This window comes from Myxocyprinus asiaticus, chromosome 31 (assembly GCF_019703515.2).
Source record: "Myxocyprinus asiaticus isolate MX2 ecotype Aquarium Trade chromosome 31, UBuf_Myxa_2, whole genome shotgun sequence".
Classification (NCBI taxonomy): Eukaryota; Metazoa; Chordata; class Actinopteri; order Cypriniformes; family Catostomidae; genus Myxocyprinus; species Myxocyprinus asiaticus.
In genome coordinates, this window is record NC_059374.1 from 42,368,545 (window position 1) to 42,387,943 (window position 19,399).

Below are 19,399 nucleotides of genomic sequence, written 5' to 3' on the forward strand. Positions count from 1 at the left end.
CTAATGACTTTTAAGTAATTATGGCCAGAAAACTTAAAACACTATTTATTTCATGTTTAGAGAGTTATTAACATCGATGTTATCAGGTATAAATAATGCAAGCCTGGAGACATTCTGACCACATCTTTGGTCACTCTGACCATCAGCATGTCAGTTTTCCACATATAGAGGAGACCGGGGCTAGTTGTCACACAGGGAACTTGTCACAAGAGCTTTATCTCAGTAATTATTAGGGCCCAAGCACTAAAAGTGCGGACACCCTATTGTTCTTCTAAGGATTATTATTATTATTATTATTATTCTTTCAAGGTTTTCTGAACTTTTCGGGTACTTATCATGCGTCAAAACTCTTGAAATTAGGCACACACATCAGAGTCGTCGGCCATTAGTTCTGGGCAAAAGTTCATGCATGGGCGTGTAGGGGGGCTCTGTAGCACCTCCTTTAAAATGGGTGTGTAAGACGGCCTCTGTAGCACCCCCATTTTCACCTACAGTAACCAAAATTGGTACATACATAGTTCTCATCAAGCTGGGCAACTTTCATAATTATAGCCATTAGCTCTGCCCAACAGGAAGTCGGCCATTTTGGATTTTTTTTTAATATTGCAGTCTCTGAACTTTGAAAAACATTATGCCAAGACATTAAAGATGTTAAATTGCAAACAGATTTTGATATATCGAACGGTGTTGCCATGGCAAGGCATTGAATTAATGGCGAGAAATGGGAAACAGGAAGTGTCCAATATCTTCTGTGTGCAATGTGTGATTTAGATCAAAATCGAGATGTAGGTTTAGTCTTGGGGGCTAATCACATGGATGTGACTATTTTGGGTCATGGTCATACCGCCACCAGCTGGCAGCAGGAAGTGTGGCTCTTACAACAGACTTTAAAATAGTTACTCTTATATTTACCCAAATTGCTTCAAATTGTTTAGAATAATGTCAAATGCCAATTGCATTGTTTTCCGAGAGCCACCGGGTGGAAATGGACCCATGGTGCTAGGGCCCATCATCGCTGCTTGCAGCTATATTTACTGAGATTGTTTTGAAGATTTGTATGTTGGTTTTAAACAACTAATTCCAAACCTTCTTAAGTTAGAATATTTGGACCCACTTTAAATTAGGTGTCTTTAACTACTATGTACTTAAGCATTTGATACAATGTACTTATGTACATACGTGTTGTTGCATTGTACTTATATTTAAATACTTGCATTTAATTACATCTGTAGTTACACTGTTAACCTTGCCTCGACCCTAAACCCTAACCCTAATCTAAACCCTAAACCTAACTGTACCTTTTTTGTAAGTTTTGTACAAATTTTGCACTAGTTACACAATAAGTACATTGTATTATATGTATTTTAATGTTAGTATATAGTAGTTAAAGACACCTTATATAAAGAGGAACCGATTATTTTTTGTGAATTCTACTCTCCAAATTAAATTTTCACTGTCATCTTTTGTTTGTTATAGCTCTTGGATTAACACAAAAACATAATCAAACCACACTGGCATACTTTCATGAATCAGGTCGGGGCATGTTGTCACATTTTTATCGGGGCAAGTTGTCACGTGTTTTAAATGTCATACATTTTTAACAATTTATTACATTATTTGTTGGCTCAGAGAATGTTTTGATATTTTACTCTGTTACCTTTTCCATTTTTGCTGTTTATGGAATCATTTTGTGCTTTATAATTGTTTTACTTTTTATATTTTAGCTGAAAGCCAATAATAGTCAGTTTATGTAAATGTTGCAAATTTTATAATATAGGGCGAATATGGGTAAAGTAACAAAAGACATTTAAGCTTGATCCACATTGTATCCATATGTATTTCATTAAATAATTATAATCATTACTAAACTAATCTTTGGGGAGTATACAATTAAAGGGACAGTTCACCCAAAACAAATTAAAGTTTTCTATTCATTTACTCACCCTCATGCCATCCCAGATGTGTATGACTTTCTTTCTTCTGCAGAACACAAATCAAGATTTTTAGACGAATATCTCAGTTCTGTAGGTCCATACAATGCAAGTCAATAGGGGCCAAAACTTTGAAGCTCCAAAAAGCACATAAAGGCAGTATAAAATTAATCCATATGACTCCAGTGGTTTAATCCATGTCTTCTGAAGCTATATGATAGGTGTGAGTGAGAAACAGATCAATATTTAAGTCCTTTTTTACTGTAAATCTTGACATCAGCAGTCTCCTTGGCGATGATGATTTAAAGCTCGATTATATTTCCCAGCGCCATCTATCACTCTGCGAACTCTTACTGTAATTGATTTTGAAATCATGATTGTTCCTGTAGACTGCAATTGCAAGATGTACAGTGAAAAAGGAGAACAGTAAAACTTCGAAAGACTTTGATTTAACCAGTGGAGGCTTATGGATTATTTTTATGCTGCCTTTATGTGCTTTTTTGAGCTTCAAAGTTTCAGACCCATTCACTTGCATTGTATGGCGCTACAGAGCTGAGATATTCTTCTAAAAATCTTCTGCTGAAAAAGTGTTCTGCTGAAGAAAGAAAGTCGCACACATCTAGGATGGCATGAGGGTGAGTAAAGGATGAGAGTTTTAATTTTTGGGTGAACTATCTCTCTAACGTTTTGAGGTTTAAAATGGATGATTTTACTTTGGGATGTGTGGCAGAACTCATGTCATGGCCAATGGTGAGAAAAGCAATGGTAAAGAAAATGACAGAAATTTGAGGTAAATCTAGTAAAGCTTATAAAAAAGTAAAAGTTAACTTAATGCTATGATGTGAAAGTGTAGAAGAAAATATAAAAATTAATTTCAAATATATATATATATTTTCTAGAGAATAAAATTTTCCTCTGTCCCACTTTACCAGTAAGCCCTGCTGCTTAAACACATCTGGGATTTGGTCAAAAGAGGATCTTCAAAGACTCTATTTCCCAGTATTGAATATTTCTTAGTTTTTGCTTTTGACTAAGGTAGAAGACATCCTCAGCTTTCTTCAAAGGTATAATATTAGGTTATGTGTCGTTTGGATCATAATTCAAAGTGTCAAGAAAATAAAAAATTCCAAAATTGTCTCACTTTGCCCATATTCACCACATTACGTTGAAAACTAAAACTAAAATGAATTCGAGATCATTTTTATTTTATTTGAGTTAGTTTTCATTTTTGTTAACTGTAATAACACTGTTCCAGGGTAGAAAGCTAGAGAGAGTGTAATTTAAGCATTTTTAAAGCACTTTGATCTTCATTGGAAGCTTCTGTGATCAGCCACATTCAAAGAAACTTGTGTGTGTTTGTGTGTGTGTGTGTGTCGAGGAACTCAGTGGCTTCTGAAAGACAGAAAGATCTCTAGAAAATCACACACGCACTTGAGTGGTGTTTTGAGCGCCAGTGAACGATGCTCTCGTGGATTTATGTGCATTTCTTCGGGCCTCTTGCACACAAGTGAACAGGCAGCAGTTCAGCTGAAATGAATCGAGACGAGCCCTGCAGTCAGTGTGTGAGTGTGTGTGTGTGTGTGTGTGTGTGAGAGAGAGAGAGAGATGAGCTGTGTAATAGGGAAAGATGGGAGTGATGTATAGGTGTACATGACAGAAAGAGAGAGTAAGAGAGAAAGATGAATGAGTGTTGTTCTAATGCATGTTTCTCCTGTTATCAGTCGTATAATTCTTCATCATAATGTCTCAGCACAGAACATGATGAGCACTCATTAGTGTTTGCTAAGAAAAGCATCACTATTACTGTTGCTCATGTTTAGGGTGATTGATTTGAACAAACCTCTAAGCCTGAGCATTGAAATGATTGTGCTACGAACATAAACGATACCTTAAATCATGCAGCCTCGACTTTCAAGACAAACTGACATGTGTCGGATATGAATTATAGATATCTATAATTACATTTGATAGTTAAAATGCTTATTAGTGGTTTTTTATATCAGTAATTACATTTGCACTAGTAAAAACATGAATTCTTGATATTAAAATAAAGCCATTGTGATATTATGTAGCCATTACTAGTGACAGTGTTAATTTAAGATATCTTATTGTAATTAGTAAAACAAACTTTTATGATTTCTTTACCATTTATTGATATACATTTCCAGATATCTGAAATACCAAATCTAATATGTTGAATTAAATGTACAGATATCAAACATTTGCATTTGTACTAATCTGAATGTTGATATCAGAAATGGATATGTGTACTCGTCTTGTGTTCTCATCTTGTGTTGTCTGCTCTAAGTGTGGTTTGATCTCTGTATGTGCTGCGCATTGCCTATACAGCGAGTTTCACTTACTGCCCCCTGGAGAAAACAGATGGTACTCCAAGCTTGAATTGATCAGATGGAAGGAATATTCCTTATTAAAGTCCGATGACATGATTAATTGCGTTCACTTTTTAACACGTTATTTTTTATATCATTAACTGCACTGAATTAACGAGTTACATCGACAGCCCTAGTAACAATATATTATTGATTTAAAAAATTTCACATTTTTAAAATTAAGACGTACTAGTAAGAAATTAATTATAGATATCTGTTTTGCATTTTGAACTGGATGGGGTGAAAGATCATTGTGCAATTCTACTAGTGAAAATATAGTAACAGATATCAGTAATTATGTTTTTTACAAGTTGAAATTCCATTATAAATATCCATAATTCATAACCTGCACATGATTTAATGTCAAAAGGGCGATACATGCAATTTGCTGAGGAGAGGTGTGCTATTACTTTTCTAAGCGATTAGACTCACAAATATTGCCTGGTGGATGAAAAAAGGGTAAAAAAAACAAAAAAAAAATAGACTGACATTGAAGTAGGGACTCGAGCCACATCTAGTAGTGGTAGACTGATATATCGGTTTTACCGATTAATCAGTGCTGATAGTCGTTATCAGCAAAAATCTGTTTTTTTATTTTTATTCCTCATATTCATTTGTTAATTAAGTTTTTTTAAAACTTAAGCGAGGGAATGCAAACAAAAATTTGACTTTGACGAGGGGGAACATCCCCTTTGACGAGGGGGAACATTCCCTTTGATGAGGGGGAATGTCCCCTTTGATGAGGGGGAATGTCCCCTTTGACAAGGGGAAATGTCCCCTTTGACAAGGGGAAATGTCCCTCGTCACCACATACATCATGTCTCCAATATATTGTGAATAATAATAATAATAATAATAATATATAGGCTGTAAAAAGATTAATTTGTTAAATATTAAAAACAGAGCATTGTAATGGAGCCAAGTCTCCATCATTTCAAAATAAAGGTCCCCAGTGTGTATTTCAGGCTTGTATTTAGTGTTAAAAGTCCCATGTTCTTTTTTCTGATTATTATTGGTTGAAAAATAAACTACATCTGGGATTTTATTCATTTTTTATTCTTGCCTCTATGTCTGTGCTGACTAAGAAAATGTTCTAACATTCTATTAATTGATTTTAAAAACTATCGGCACACGACCTTAGTTATCGGTATCAGCAAAATCCACTATCGGTCGACCACTAATATCTAGAGACCAGAATATCATAGAGACTTGAGGTTAATTTAACATCCCTACACTGCCATCCAAAGCAAAATGCAGTAACTATAAATTTTATGTTAATTGAGATATGAGTAAAATCAATTGTGTAGTTACATTTTGGCTTTGTAGTATATTTTTTCAACATTTTCTTCTATAATTATGATATTTCACAAATTAATAAGAAGTGTTTGTTTGGGCTTGAGATAAGAAGATTTCCACACACCCAGTGGACGTTTGTAGTGAGATTTTAAAAAAGAGGTCATCAGCTGTGTACAGATGGTCATCAGCGCTAAGAACTGACTTGGCTTTGGCCACACTGTGAGCTGCCAATCATTAAGCCCCTCCCTCCAACATCTTTTCTGCCCCGCCTCATATTCAGTGGTCAGACATGTCCATAAACCAAATTTTTATTGCTCAGAAGTTACTTTTTTATAGTGGATGTTAGAAACTTAAAGGGAACTTCACAAACCTAATGGAGCTCTTGAAGAATTCAAATGAATGCTGCTGAAATATGTTTTAATGTGAATACATACATTTCCTGCATCAGCTGAACTGCAAAATGAAAAGAGCACAAAGGATTTATGAGGGAAAAGTTACATCTATATGCACTAATCTGCAGCTAAACGTAGAAGATTAAGGCAAATGCAGCGCTGTGTCAGATAGCTGTGAAGAGAATATGATCTGATCAGAATGAGGTCAGAAGGTTGAGGGTAGCATAGCATGTGTCCTTACGTTAAGCCCGGCATATGTTACAGATGCGCCGTTTAAATCCCTCACCTACAGAGAGCATGCTGGGATACAACCAGCATATATGTACCAATCATGTCAGTAAGCTGCATACTCAGCGTAGTAAACAATGTGGTCATACTAGAACATACTGTATCTATATTTTCAGCCTTTGACAATTTTCATTAAACAGTATATCTTGATATTTATGTATTTGCTCTAAATTCTGATTTCTCAGATCATTTTTAAATCAAAGAAACGACAATTTGGACCAAACAGTAATTACCCTGCGACGCTTGTGTAAATAACAAACATGGTATCCAATGAAGACTTCACTTTTTATGCCCCATTGCTTAGCTTTATGTCCAGATATTCCCAAATTGTTGCTGTATTTGTTTCCTTAACTTTCTATTGCGATATGCAGTGGACCTGCACTGCAATAGTGGGGTTTACCTCTTACATAAAACTCTGGGATTCCCTCAATGTATGACCGCATATACGTGAATGTGAGGGGCCGTCGATATTCTACATCGGTGTGTATAAATTGGTATATATTACAGTGTACGTGCTTTTCCCACTGTACTCCCAGAAATGTTGAATTCTTTCCACTGTGTTGACTTCTTGTTGGGCTCCATCCTATGATGTTTGTTATTCGGTCTGTTCCACGCACATGCGCACTCCTCAAAAAACTGCTAGAATGCCGCTTATGTGTTTACATGGTCACATTAAGCCATGTTCTTCAGGAGAAACCTAGGTGTGTTAAACCGCTTTCACTTCATCCCTTAAACGGTGTTCTCATTTACATGACGTGGCGTGGTTACTCACCTCAATCCGGGTGGCGGAGGACAAGTCTCAGTTGCCTCAGCTTCTGAGACAGTCAATCCGCGCATCTTATCATGTGACTCGTTGTGCATGACACCACGGAGACTCCGCATGTGGAGACTCATGCTACTCTCTGCGATCCACACACAACTTACCATGAGAGAACCACTAATCACGACCACGAGGAGGTTACATCATGTGACTCTACCCCCCCTAGCAGCTGGGCCAATTTGGTTGCTGGAATCACTGTTTCTATACTTTTAATCAACAACTTTAAATCAATAGTTTTATATTTTTCCATCGTTTTTAATTCGATTACATCATTCACAATGCTTCATGGGATTGTAGTTCATTCCCTCAGTAAAGACGTTAATTACACAGGCAAATACTTTTTGGCTTCAAATCAAAGTTTGCAATGTTTTGATTCACCTCAGACCTTAGAACTCTTTTATGAAGGATTTAATATAATCCTTATGGAAGAAATGAACAGGAAAAGTACTTCCGGAACCAAGACGGCTGAAAAAGTGGGCACAGTTGCGCTCAATTCCATGCATACAGAAAATGTGCAAACTGTGCACATTTTACATATTGCATACTACCAACTTTAAAAACAGTAGGTAATATGTCACTCCCAACATATACCCATTGACAGAGTTGCCGCCTTTCCTGCCGAACTGGCTAAAATCGAATAAAATCTTTTGAATTTTTCACACTGACTGTTAAATGTGGTCCATGCATATGTAATTGCATATTTATGGTGGAATTTGTGTATGTGTGTAGTGAGCATCTGTTGTGTCCTGGCCTGTGAGCTCTGGGTTAATTAGTGCAGAAGATTTGTTAGTTGTGCAGGTCAGGTTGAAAGTTGGGACAGGTGTGTGTATGTACGGCTGTTTACATGTATGTGCGTGTGTTCAGGTTACAGAATTAGAGGTAGGTAAGAGTTAGAGACATGTGCGTGTTCTTATGTGTGTGTGTGGGTAGCAGGTGAATGGGGATAGACGGGGGATAAACCTGCGCTCTGTATTTGAAGTTGTACAAAGGCGCAGCATCCCTCATGTGCATGATGCCTGTGGCTGCACCATCAAAAAAGCAATGTTTGACTGTGCAGATCATACGTGTGCTGTAACATATGCGACGTTACCCGGGGGCCAATGCACAGATGTTGGAGTGTGCATATTGTCAGGGAACTGCAGGTAAAAACACATCATGAGAGGACAGGAAGACAGAGATGGAGAGATTCCTGTCTCTAAATAATCCACAGATCTGCACCATCAAAGTGTCCAGCACGTGGACTTTCTTACTTCCGGAGCACAAAAAGAAATACTATACTTGAAATCTTTTAACCAACCTTTCATCAATTATTTTAGGGACTTTTCAAATGCCTATATACAGAATTGAAGTGGGGAAAAAAGCATTGGCTTACCATTTATGCACTGAAACTTTGCTTGGTGCAGAATAATCTGGAATAATATTAAACAATGCAACAGTCCCCTCTTTACAGCCTGAACTTGTTTAGCATGTTGAATCTTTGTGACAACTGCTCTAAAAACAATCTAGACGCAGTACAAAGAATGAAACAGAGCGCAGGTGTCTCGACATGCGTTTTTGAAAATGTAAAGTTCTTTTTAACTTGACACGGTGTTTAAACAGTGCCGGTCCTGTGCGAGACACTGAAGAAACAGTGAGACATGGTGCAAATGTCAAAGACATTCGTCCAGCATGAGTTTACATAGGAAAACCATTGGAAAACAGAACGGACATGCGCAGAAACACGTCTGGCATGATCAGCCACTAACTAGTCCATTCGTACGTGTCTGTGAGTGAGAGCACGTGCGCGAAACATGTTCGGTAGGCCTGTTTTTTTTTCCATTAATTACAAACCCGAACCCGGCCCGAAACCCATCGGGTTCTCGGGTCCCATTGGGCCCGAGTTGGGTTGCAGACCTCTAAGTGGAACATCAAATAATATCCCTGACAATAGCCTTTTATGAAGCAAAAATATATGAGATTTGTGTTCAACTATGTATAGGTCAACTCATTTGTATTGGATTTTTTCCACCTGTTGTCATAGAGTGATTTTTAAGTCACTGCAAAAGGGGCCGGTGGAAGAAGGAGAGAGTAATATGTTTGGATTTCGTATGATTTTTTTTGACCATTTAAATATTTTGATTATATTTTCGTATCGTTTGAAGTGTAATTTGAATTCAGAAATATTTTTGGTTTAATTATTTCATGTTTAATAAATAAATTACAATTTTCAAAATCAAAATCGACTGGTTGAAGTGAAGTGTGTGCCGATACAATCACTGTTACTACTTCTAATTCATTGCATACAGTCCATTTACACTATATAATGTGACACAGTTTGGAAGAAGAACCTCCAAATTAAATTGCACTTGACCCAGCCCATTAGCGCATTGCGTGTGCATACCTGGACGAAAATACCAAAACTTCATGGCCATGCCCACTTTGCGGTTATGACTTTTGGCATAGTGCTGTGCTTAAAATAGGGCCTAATGTTTTAATCGTGTCCCAGGCCCAGACTTTCAACATTAAACTATGAAAATCAATTATACAAATATTAAGTTTAAAACTATGAAATAAAAGAAACCATTTCAATATTTATTGTGTGAAAATTATGTCTGTTAATTTTCAAAACTTGGTGTCATTTCCAGCATACCAAACAATGTTGCCCCTAATAAATTATGCAAAATGTGTGAAAATATTATTTAGGAAACATGAAATGTTAGCTATATAATTAGTCTTAGCAAGACAAAAAATGTAATTTCCATCAGTGTCCTTTCCAGCACAGAATTCTATTAAACACAATACAGAATTTGAGATTTGCTGGAAATGACACTGTGGAGGGAATTGAAAATGACATAAATCTCCTGTGATGCATGTACATACATTGTAAGTGGTCAAAGTTGACGAAACACCCTAATATACTCATAAAATAATGGTTTTTGGAGGAACTGTTTCTTTGAAGCAACAAACCACAAAAGGCTGTATGTTACGGTGATTTTACCACAATTAAGGGGTGTTGAAATGTTGCGTTCCATTCAATTAGAAAAGTCAGAATTTCCAACTTCCTACTTGTGTTGTGCAACAGAACGACACTTGATGTCGGACCATTTTGTTTCTTTATAAATCGTAACCTTTATACTCAAGTGTGAACTCTAATAACCAATGTAACTCCACAAAAGGCTGAAGGTCTGTGATGAACAAAATAATGTGAAAATAGCCATCTCAGGGGCCTGGGTAGCTCAGCGAGTATTGATGCTGACTATCACCCCTGGAGTCGCGAGTTCGAATCCAGGGTGTGCTGAGTGACTCCAGTCAGGTCTCCTAAGCAACCAAATTGGCCCGGTTGCTAGGGAGGATAGAGTCACATGGGGTAACCTCCTTGTGGTCACGATTAGTGGTTCTCGCTCTCAGTGGGGTGTGTGGTAAGTTGTGCGTGGATCGTGGAGAGTAGCATGAGCCTCCACATGCTGTGAGTCTCCGCGGTGTCATACACAACGAGTCACGTGATAAGATGCGTGGATTGACGGTCTCAGAAGCGGAGAGCAACTGAGACTTGTCCTCCACCACCCAGATTGAGGTGAGTAACCGCACCACCACGAGGACCTACTAAGTAGTGGGAATTGGGCATTCCAAATTGGGAGAAAAGGGGATTAAAAAAAAAGAAAAGAAAAAGAAATTAGCTATCTCGGCACTTCGAATAGAACTCTAATTAGCTTTTATGAAAGAAAAAAAGTTATGGAAAGGTTTTCATCTCATATAATTGAGCCTTCTCAAAGAGGCAACATTATGTAGCATTGAGTTAATTAGTTAATTAATGAATGTTGTTGTTGAAGCTCTTTTAAATATATCCTAGATGTAAAAAGCATCAGAACAGGCTACAAAAATACAGTAGCTAGGGCCAAAAAACTGTGTTTCCTTCAGTTTTCTGGTGACCCGGGTTCGTGATGGGTGTGAAAACTAAGAGAACATTTCTGCTGATATTATTTGTTTACTTGGCATGAAAAATTCATTCTGAATATATAATTCTAACAGTAAATAATGTAATGTTTGCGTAAGGCTGCTGGTCATTGTGAAGCGTGTATTTACAGGGCAGTGAGCCACATCCGAGCACAAAGTCAGATGACGGTCATGTTTTAAGTAAATTAATCACTGGCTTCGTCCTAGTGTGTGACCTACACACTCCTGATTTCTGTTGTTCAGCCGTTAATGAAAGGAAAGGTGTTACAGAGGAAACGGTGTTAAATCTCAACAGGAAGTCTGCATTCTCATGCTGTCTCGAAAGTGGGATTTAAGAGAAAAAACAAATGTACTAAAGGTGAAATCACACAATATGCTACTTTTTTTTTTAACACGCAAGTTACAGTGAACATTTTTATTGTTACAATTGATGTTTCATGAATCTACAGGGCCCCTTACAGGACAGGGTGGGAATTTCTTTTTCTGAAATAGTTTTGCGTTCCCTCACAATAGTTTTGCGTTCCCTCACAATAGTTTTACGTTCCCTCACAATAGTTTTGCGTTCCTTCAAAGTAGTTTTGTTCCCTCACAATAGTTTTGTGTTCCCTCACAATAGTTTTGCGTTCCCTCACAATAGTTTTACGTTCCCTCACAATAGTTTTGGGTTCCCTAACAATAGTTTTGTGTTCCCTCACAATAGTTTTACGTTCCCTCACAATAGTTTTACATTCCCTCACAATAGTTTTGTGTTCCCTCACAATAGTTTTGCGTTCCCTCACAATAGTTTTACGTTCCCTCACAATAGTTTTGCGTTCCTTCAAAGTAGTTTTGTTCCCTCACAATAGTTTTGTGTTCCCTCACAATAGTTTTACGTTCCCTCACAATAGTTTTGGGTTCCTTAACAATAGTTTTGTGTTCCCTCACAATAGTTTTATGTTCCCTCACAATAGTTTTACGTTCCCTCACAATAGTTTTTGCGTTCCCTCACAATAGTTTTGCGTTCTCTCACAATAGTTTTGCGTTCTCTCACAATATTTTTGCGTTCTCTTACAATAGTTTTGCGTTCTCTCACAATAGTTTTGCGTTCCCTCACAATAGTTTTTGCGTTCCCTCACAATAGTTTTGTGTTCCCTCACAATAGTTTTGCGTTCTCTCACAATATTTTTGCGTTCTCTTACAATAGTTTTGCGTTCCCTCACAATAGTTTTGCGTTCTCTCACAATATTTTTGCGTTCTCTTACAATAGTTTTGCGTTCTCTCACAATAGTTTTGCGTTCTCTTACAATAGTTTTGCGTTCCCTCACAATATTTTTGCGTTCCCTCAAAGTAGTTTTGTTCCCTCACAATAGTTTTGCGTTCCTTCAAAGTAGTTTTGTTCCCTCACAATAGTTTTACGTTCCCTCACAATAGTTTTGCGTTCCCTCACAATAGTTTTGCGTTCCTTCAAAGTAGTTTTGTTCCCTCACAATAGTTTTGTGTTCCCTCACAATAGTTTTACGTTCCCTCAAAATAGTTTTGGGTTCCCTAACAATAGTTTTGTGTTCCCTCACAATAGTTTTACGTTCCCTCACAATAGTTTTGCGTTCCTTCAAAGTAGTTTTGTTCCCTCACAATAGTTTTGTGTTCCCTCACAATAGTTTTATGTTCCCTCACAATAGTTTTACATTCCCTCACAATAGTTTTGCGTTCCCTCACAATAGTTTTGCGTTCCTTCAAAGTAGTTTTGTTCCCTCACAATAGTTTTATGTTCCCTCACAATAGTTTTACATTCCCTCACAATAGTTTTGCGTTCCCTCACAATAGTTTTGCGTTCCCTCACAATAGTTTTTGCGTTCCCTCACAATAGTTTTGCGTTCCCTCACAATAGTTTTGCGTTCTCTCACAATATTTTTGCGTTCTCTTACAATAGTTTTGCGTTCTCTCACAATAGTTTTACGTTCCCTCACAATAGTTTTGGGTTCCCTAACAATAGTTTTACGTTCCCTCACAATAGTTTTGTGTTCCTTCACAATAGTTTTGTGTTCCCTCACAATAGTTTTACGTTCCCTCACAATAGTTTTGCGTTCTCTTACAATAGTTTTGCGTTCCCTCACAATAGTTTTGCGTTCTCTCACAATAGTTTTGCGTTCTCTTACAATAGTTTTGCGTTCCCTCACAATATTTTTGCGTTCCCTCAAAGTAGTTTTGTTCCCTCACAATAGTTTTGCGTTCCTTCAAAGAAGTTTTGTTCCCTCACAATAGTTTTGCGTTCTCTCACAATAGTTTTGCGTTCTCTTACAATAGTTTTGCGTTCTCTCACAATAGTTTTGCGTTCTCTCACAATAGTTTTGCGTTCTCTTACAATAGTTTTGCGTTCTCTCACAATAGTTTTGCGTTCTCTTACAATAGTTTTGCGTTCTCTTACAATAGTTTTGCGTTCTCTCACAATAGTTTTGCGTTCTCTTACAATAGTTTTGCGTTCTCTTACAATAGTTTTGCGTTCCCTCACAATATTTTTGCGTTCCCTCAAAGTAGTTTTGTTCCCTCACAATAGTTTTACGTTCCCTCACAATAGTTTTGGGTTCCCTAACAATAGTTTTGTGTTCCCTCACAATAGTTTTACGTTCCCTCACAATAGTTTTGCGTTCCTTCAAAGTAGTTTTGTTCCCTCACAATAGTTTTGTGTTCCCTCACAATAGTTTTATGTTCCCTCACAATAGTTTTACGTTCCCTCACAATAGTTTTGCGTTCCCTCACAATAGTTTTTGCGTTCCCTCACAATAGTTTTGCGTTCTCTCACAATAGTTTTGCGTTCTCTTACAATAGTTTTGCGTTCCCTCACAATATTTTTGCGTTCCCTCAAAGTAGTTTTGTTCCCTCACAATAGTTTTGCGTTCCTTCAAAGAAGTTTTGTTCCCTCACAATAGTTTTATAGTGTGCTGGTCTGGTTACCTGCTCTGGTTGGTTGGCATTGGCGAGCGGCGTGACCATCCAGATGATGTAAAGATTATTGAGTGCGGCGCTCGTGGTGAACGTACAGGGCAAGATGGCCGCCTGACCTCTCGCCACCTGGACGCTGCTCTGGCTCACCGTCACTTCCAGCGCTAGCACACACACTGTAGAGAAAACACACACATATATGTGTTAAATAACTTCAATAGACACAAAACTATAGTTATACACCCAACAGGGAAAAACATACACTAAATTAGGCTAAAAAACAGGAAGTATTTTCTTCAAAGTTGAAGCCATCCATCAGCTTCTGTTTCAGTGTGCAACGTTTCAATTGTAGATTATTTTTAGACAGCAATGAATTCACGAAATATTACTGAATTAGTGTAAATCATGTTGTGAGTTCAGCGTCTCAGTTCCCTTAACACAAAACTAAAATATTTGAACATGTCTGATGAAAATACTACTGTATCATCTGGTTAATCAACTTTAAAAAGTCACATCCTGTTGTGATGCCTTGATTAGGTCAAACACAATCAACATGTCAAATGATACACAATATTGGCTTATTTTTGTACGAGCTAAACACATTAAACGTCTTAAAGTGGGTTATATCTTCAGACCAAATCTATCTGTGTTGGATGGCTGGGGATCTAAATTCATGCTTTTTACAAAATACAATCAAAATATTGAATCTATAATGTATTTTTTTTTAACAAAGTACACAGTTATATTATTTATTAATATTTGTGGTTATATGTTATTGTCTTTTCCTTGTTTTAAAAAGAACATCTTTGTTCAAATATTTGATTCGATTAGCCCCTTGACGAGCAACACAATGCCTTTAATTAGAAGAGATGAACGGCTCATGTATCCAGAGCCTCGTTAACACAATATCACATGATTATCATCTGGCCAATCACTTGGGAGGAAGTCAGATCCTGACCAGCTGCACTGAGGCCGAATTTGTGATGGTTTCAGAATGTAAGCTGCCACATTGTAAATGATTGCTGTTAGTTTTCTTTTTTAAAGGCAAAAATTCACTGTAATTCATGACTGCTTAGCATTAGAAATACATTCTCAAACTTAGTGCTGGTGATGAAATCAAGGTGAAAAAAGCTAGACTGATCAGATGGCATTCAGAGGAGAATGTGCATCATATGAAAATGCTAATTATAAATTGGGTTTGACTCTTTAGAAATAGCTTTAGATGCTGTAAAAGTGTCTTATAACAGCAGAAATAGTATAAGTATGGTGAATGCAATGTGCCCAACTTAACCTTATGTACTATTTTTAATAGTAGGCAGTATTTAGTGCATACTCTCCTTATTCCATTCCTAACATACAGTAGCCAATACATTTCTCAGTTCCTAATTCCTGCTAAGCTGAATAGAATCCACAATAAACACACATTCATTTTCATTGCTGTTATCCCATTGAAGTGTATCGTGGTGTAATCCTGTTTCATACACAATAGGGTACAAAGCCTATCGGCAGGGGCGTAGCAGTTATTTTAAAAGTGGGGGGGACACAGCTGTCAGTAGGTGGCTCGCACAGACTCAACACTTTAGTGCAGTATTAATATATTACAGTATATATTCATATATAAGTATGATATGAGTATTATATTACTATATATGTATTATTTACTTTTAATATTTGTAGCATTTTAAAGATTAAATTATTGCAAAATAATTGCAAAAGTTTGCCAAATTAGCCGCAGAAATAAAGTGCATCTTGTGGAGCACTTGCTTCTGATTCACACCTGACAATAAAAGACTGAGCACAAGCTGGTCCTGAATAAATAATTTAATCAATTACAATAATGTCAATCGTGCATGTGCACAATTTTTTTTTTTTTTACTCTGTGCTTGTGCATTGTGGGTTTTAAATGTATCCAAGTGGCTCGAGTGTTTTGACTACGTTCACCAAAATTCTTTCAGATCCATTAAATGATTCATTGACCATTTCTGTTGATGCCGAATGAGTGTCTTGTGTGAAATTAGTTAGTCACTGAATCAATGATCAAAAGAAAATTTTAATCCTTTAAAATATGTATGTCTACAGACCTACAAAGAGACTTTAGTAGAGGTTTTAAGCATAATAAGAACAAAACAAATCTATCATTTCCCTGCAGATTGTGAGCTGATTTTTTTCCTCCCCTTTTCTCCCCAATTTGGCATGCCCAATTCCCAGTGCTCACTAAGTCCTCGTGGTGGTGTATTGACTCGCCTCTGCATCTGAGACCATCAATCCACACATCATATCACGTGGCTTGTTGAGTGTGTTACTGTGGAGACCTAGTGCGTGTGGAGGCTTCACGCTATTCTCCTCGGCATCCATGCACAACTCACCACACGCCCCACCAAGAGCAAGAACCACATTATAGCGACCACGAGGAGGTTAACCCAATGTGACTCTACCCACCCTAGCAACCGGGCCAATTTGGTTGCTTAGGAGACCTGGCTGGAGTCACTCAGCATGCCCTGGATTCAAACTTGCAACTCCAGGTGTGGTAGTCAGCATCTTTACTTGCTGACCTACCCAGGCCCCCCAACAGGAGCTGATATTAAAAATAGCTTTACATATTTAACACAGGTCTAGTAATCTGCTTAAATTGGCAAAAAGAACCGATCAAACTTTTACCTCACAAACATAATATAAAAAGCATAACTTAATGAAGACTCATGCGCTGATTTAAACTCCACTTACAATGTGTGCTTAAAACAAGGATTGTCCTTTGTTTTTTTTCTGTATTGCATTCAAGAACGATATGGTGATGAATAACTCCCATTTGTGAGTTCCTCATCTCTAGGTTATTCATTTAGATCAGCATCAATGGCGATTAAAAAAACATGGATAAATGAGCATTGTTGAAAGCAACTTTGTAGAAATGAACGGAGCCATGTCGATTAGACTGGCCTATTACGTAAGGGTTGTTTCGGCTCATGAAACTCAACTGTGATTGGCTTGAATTGGTCGCTCAAACAGCCCAAAGTAACAAAACGCAAAGAATACTGTATACAAATCCACCATTTGGACTCTGTAAGGGTTTAGCTTGAAAAGTGCGGGGGACAAAAATCACCTTTTTAAAAAATCACCTTTTTACCCCCGTGGCTGCTACGCCCTTGCCTATTGGACTAAAGGTGTATTCTGTTGTAAGGGAGGAGAGCGGCACCGCTTGTTGGCCCAGCACATCCCACAGATGCTCAATCGGATTGAGATCTGGAGAATTTGGAAGCCAGGGCAACACCTTGAACTCTTCATCATGTTTCTCAAACCATTCCCAAACAATGTGTGCAGTGTGGCAGGGCGTATTATCCTGCTGAATGAGCCCACTACCATCAGGAAATACCATTGTCATGAAGGGGTGTACCTGGTCTGCAACGATGTTTAGGTAGGTGGCACATGTCAAATTGATGTCCACATGAATATTTGTACAACTTTTGCATAATTTGTCAAATTACAGCTTGATTGGAAATGACGCCCAATAAAAAAAAGGGATATTTCCCTTGATTCTTCTTTGTTTTGTCTAAATGTTTATCTCAAGTATGCTCTTCACTGACACTTTTGTCCACTTGGTTAACAAGTACACTAACTTTTGAAAAAAACAATTGTTTGGTGTGCTGGAAATGACCTCACAACTGTGGGACAGTCGAACTTTTTGAAAAATGTATAGAAATAATTTTCACACAATAAAAATGTAAATGGTTTATGTTTATTTCACTCTTTGTTTAGATTATCATAGTTTTAAACAGGTAATCATTTGTATTTTTATAATATATTTTCATAGTTTAATATTTAAAGTCTGGGTGTGAAGACTAAAACAGCCAATCTATGCATAAAAGGCACCAAAGAAGTTTAAAAGTTTCCAATTCAGTTTTAATGTGACCTTCCTATAACAAAAAGATGTTAGTTTTAATGAAAATCCCCTGGGACGCAAAAGTGCCCAAAGTTGAAGAAACACCTCAAAATGTCTTTTGTCAGTCTAATCAATTAACGAGTCAATAAGAGATGTTAAAAAATGTGTGCTTGATTTCGCTTTCATGTTCATGCGTCACACTGTATATTGTATCCTGCATATTATGGCAAAAATAGTTGGTCATCCAGGTACTCCACGCATACTAATACTGAAAAACTAATATGAGTAGTATGGTAGTAAGAACTACTGAATACTGCATGACCACCACTCAGACTTTGTGTGTGTATCTGCCTGACTTTTCCAGAGAAAAATACATCTCGTCTCTGTGGGCTGCCCTGGATCCTGCCAAATAAAACAACAGTCTGACACACATCTCTGTTTCTGTGTGTATTGACTGAGGGCCTCCCTCTGCTGGGAGACACATATCCATTTCTTTCTCTCTGTTTTAATTGGAAAAGTCACCTTGCCTGGCCTGAAGGCACCTGCAGGGTTTTGAGAGAGAACAGCGTCTCCATGCTTTAATTCTCAAAACAAATGTCAACATTTATGTTAATTAATGCAAGAGAGACCCACCCAAGAGATCGATCTCTATCTATCTATCTATACCCCATCCATCCATCCCCATCCATCCATCCATCCATTTATCCATCCATCCCCATCCATCTCCATCCATCCCCCATCCATCCATCCATCCATCCATCCCCATCCATCAATCCCCCATCCATCCATCCATCCATCCCCATCCATTCATCCCCATCCATCCATCCATCCCCATCCATCAATCCCCCATCCATCCATCCATCCCCATCATTCATCCCCCATCCATCCATTCATCCCCCATCCATCCCTCCATCCATCCAACCATCCATCCATCCCCCATCCATCCATCCATCCCCCATCCATCCAACCATCCATCCATCCCCATCCATCCATACCCATCCATCCCTCCATCCATGCAACCATCCCCCATCCATCCATCCATCCCCATCCATCCATCCCCCATCCATCCATCCATCCACATCCATCCATCCCTCATCCATCCATCCCTCATCCATCCATCCATCCATCCATCCCCATCCATCCATCCATCCCCATCCATCATCCCTCATCCATCATCCCCCATCCATCCATCCCCATCCATCATCCATCCCCCATCCATCCATCCATCCATCCCCCATCCATCAATCCCCCATCCATCCATCCCCCATCCATCCATCCATCCCCCATCCATCCATCCATCCATCCATCCATCCCCCATCCATCCATCTCAGGTGGAGTTTGTGAGCAGCTGTTCTTGTCTTTCTGTTGTTGCACAAATATGTTACAGTGAACAAATCAAAGGCTTTTAAAATCCCCTGCATCTGTAAGCATCATGAACACAGATAATATCACCTGTGTCTTCTACTGTTATACAATGACAAAAAAAAACAAAAAAAACTGCATTTTTCTCAAAAATCATGACATTTGTCATGTATGACTGTAATGTGTGGACGGTT

The 19,399-nt window shown here is 38.0% G+C and overlaps 1 protein-coding gene across 1 annotated transcript in view; it reads right to left on the bottom strand.

Annotated features, from left to right (window-relative positions):
* The window catches only part of igsf11 (immunoglobulin superfamily member 11), a 152,687-nt gene that overhangs the window by 16,693 nt on the left and 116,595 nt on the right, over positions 1-19,399 (bottom strand). Inside the window, exon 2 of the mRNA XM_051666268.1 lies at positions 13,982-14,145. Coding sequence (XP_051522228.1) covers positions 13,982-14,145 — 164 coding nt within the window. The remainder of the gene's footprint in view (positions 1-13,981; positions 14,146-19,399) is intronic.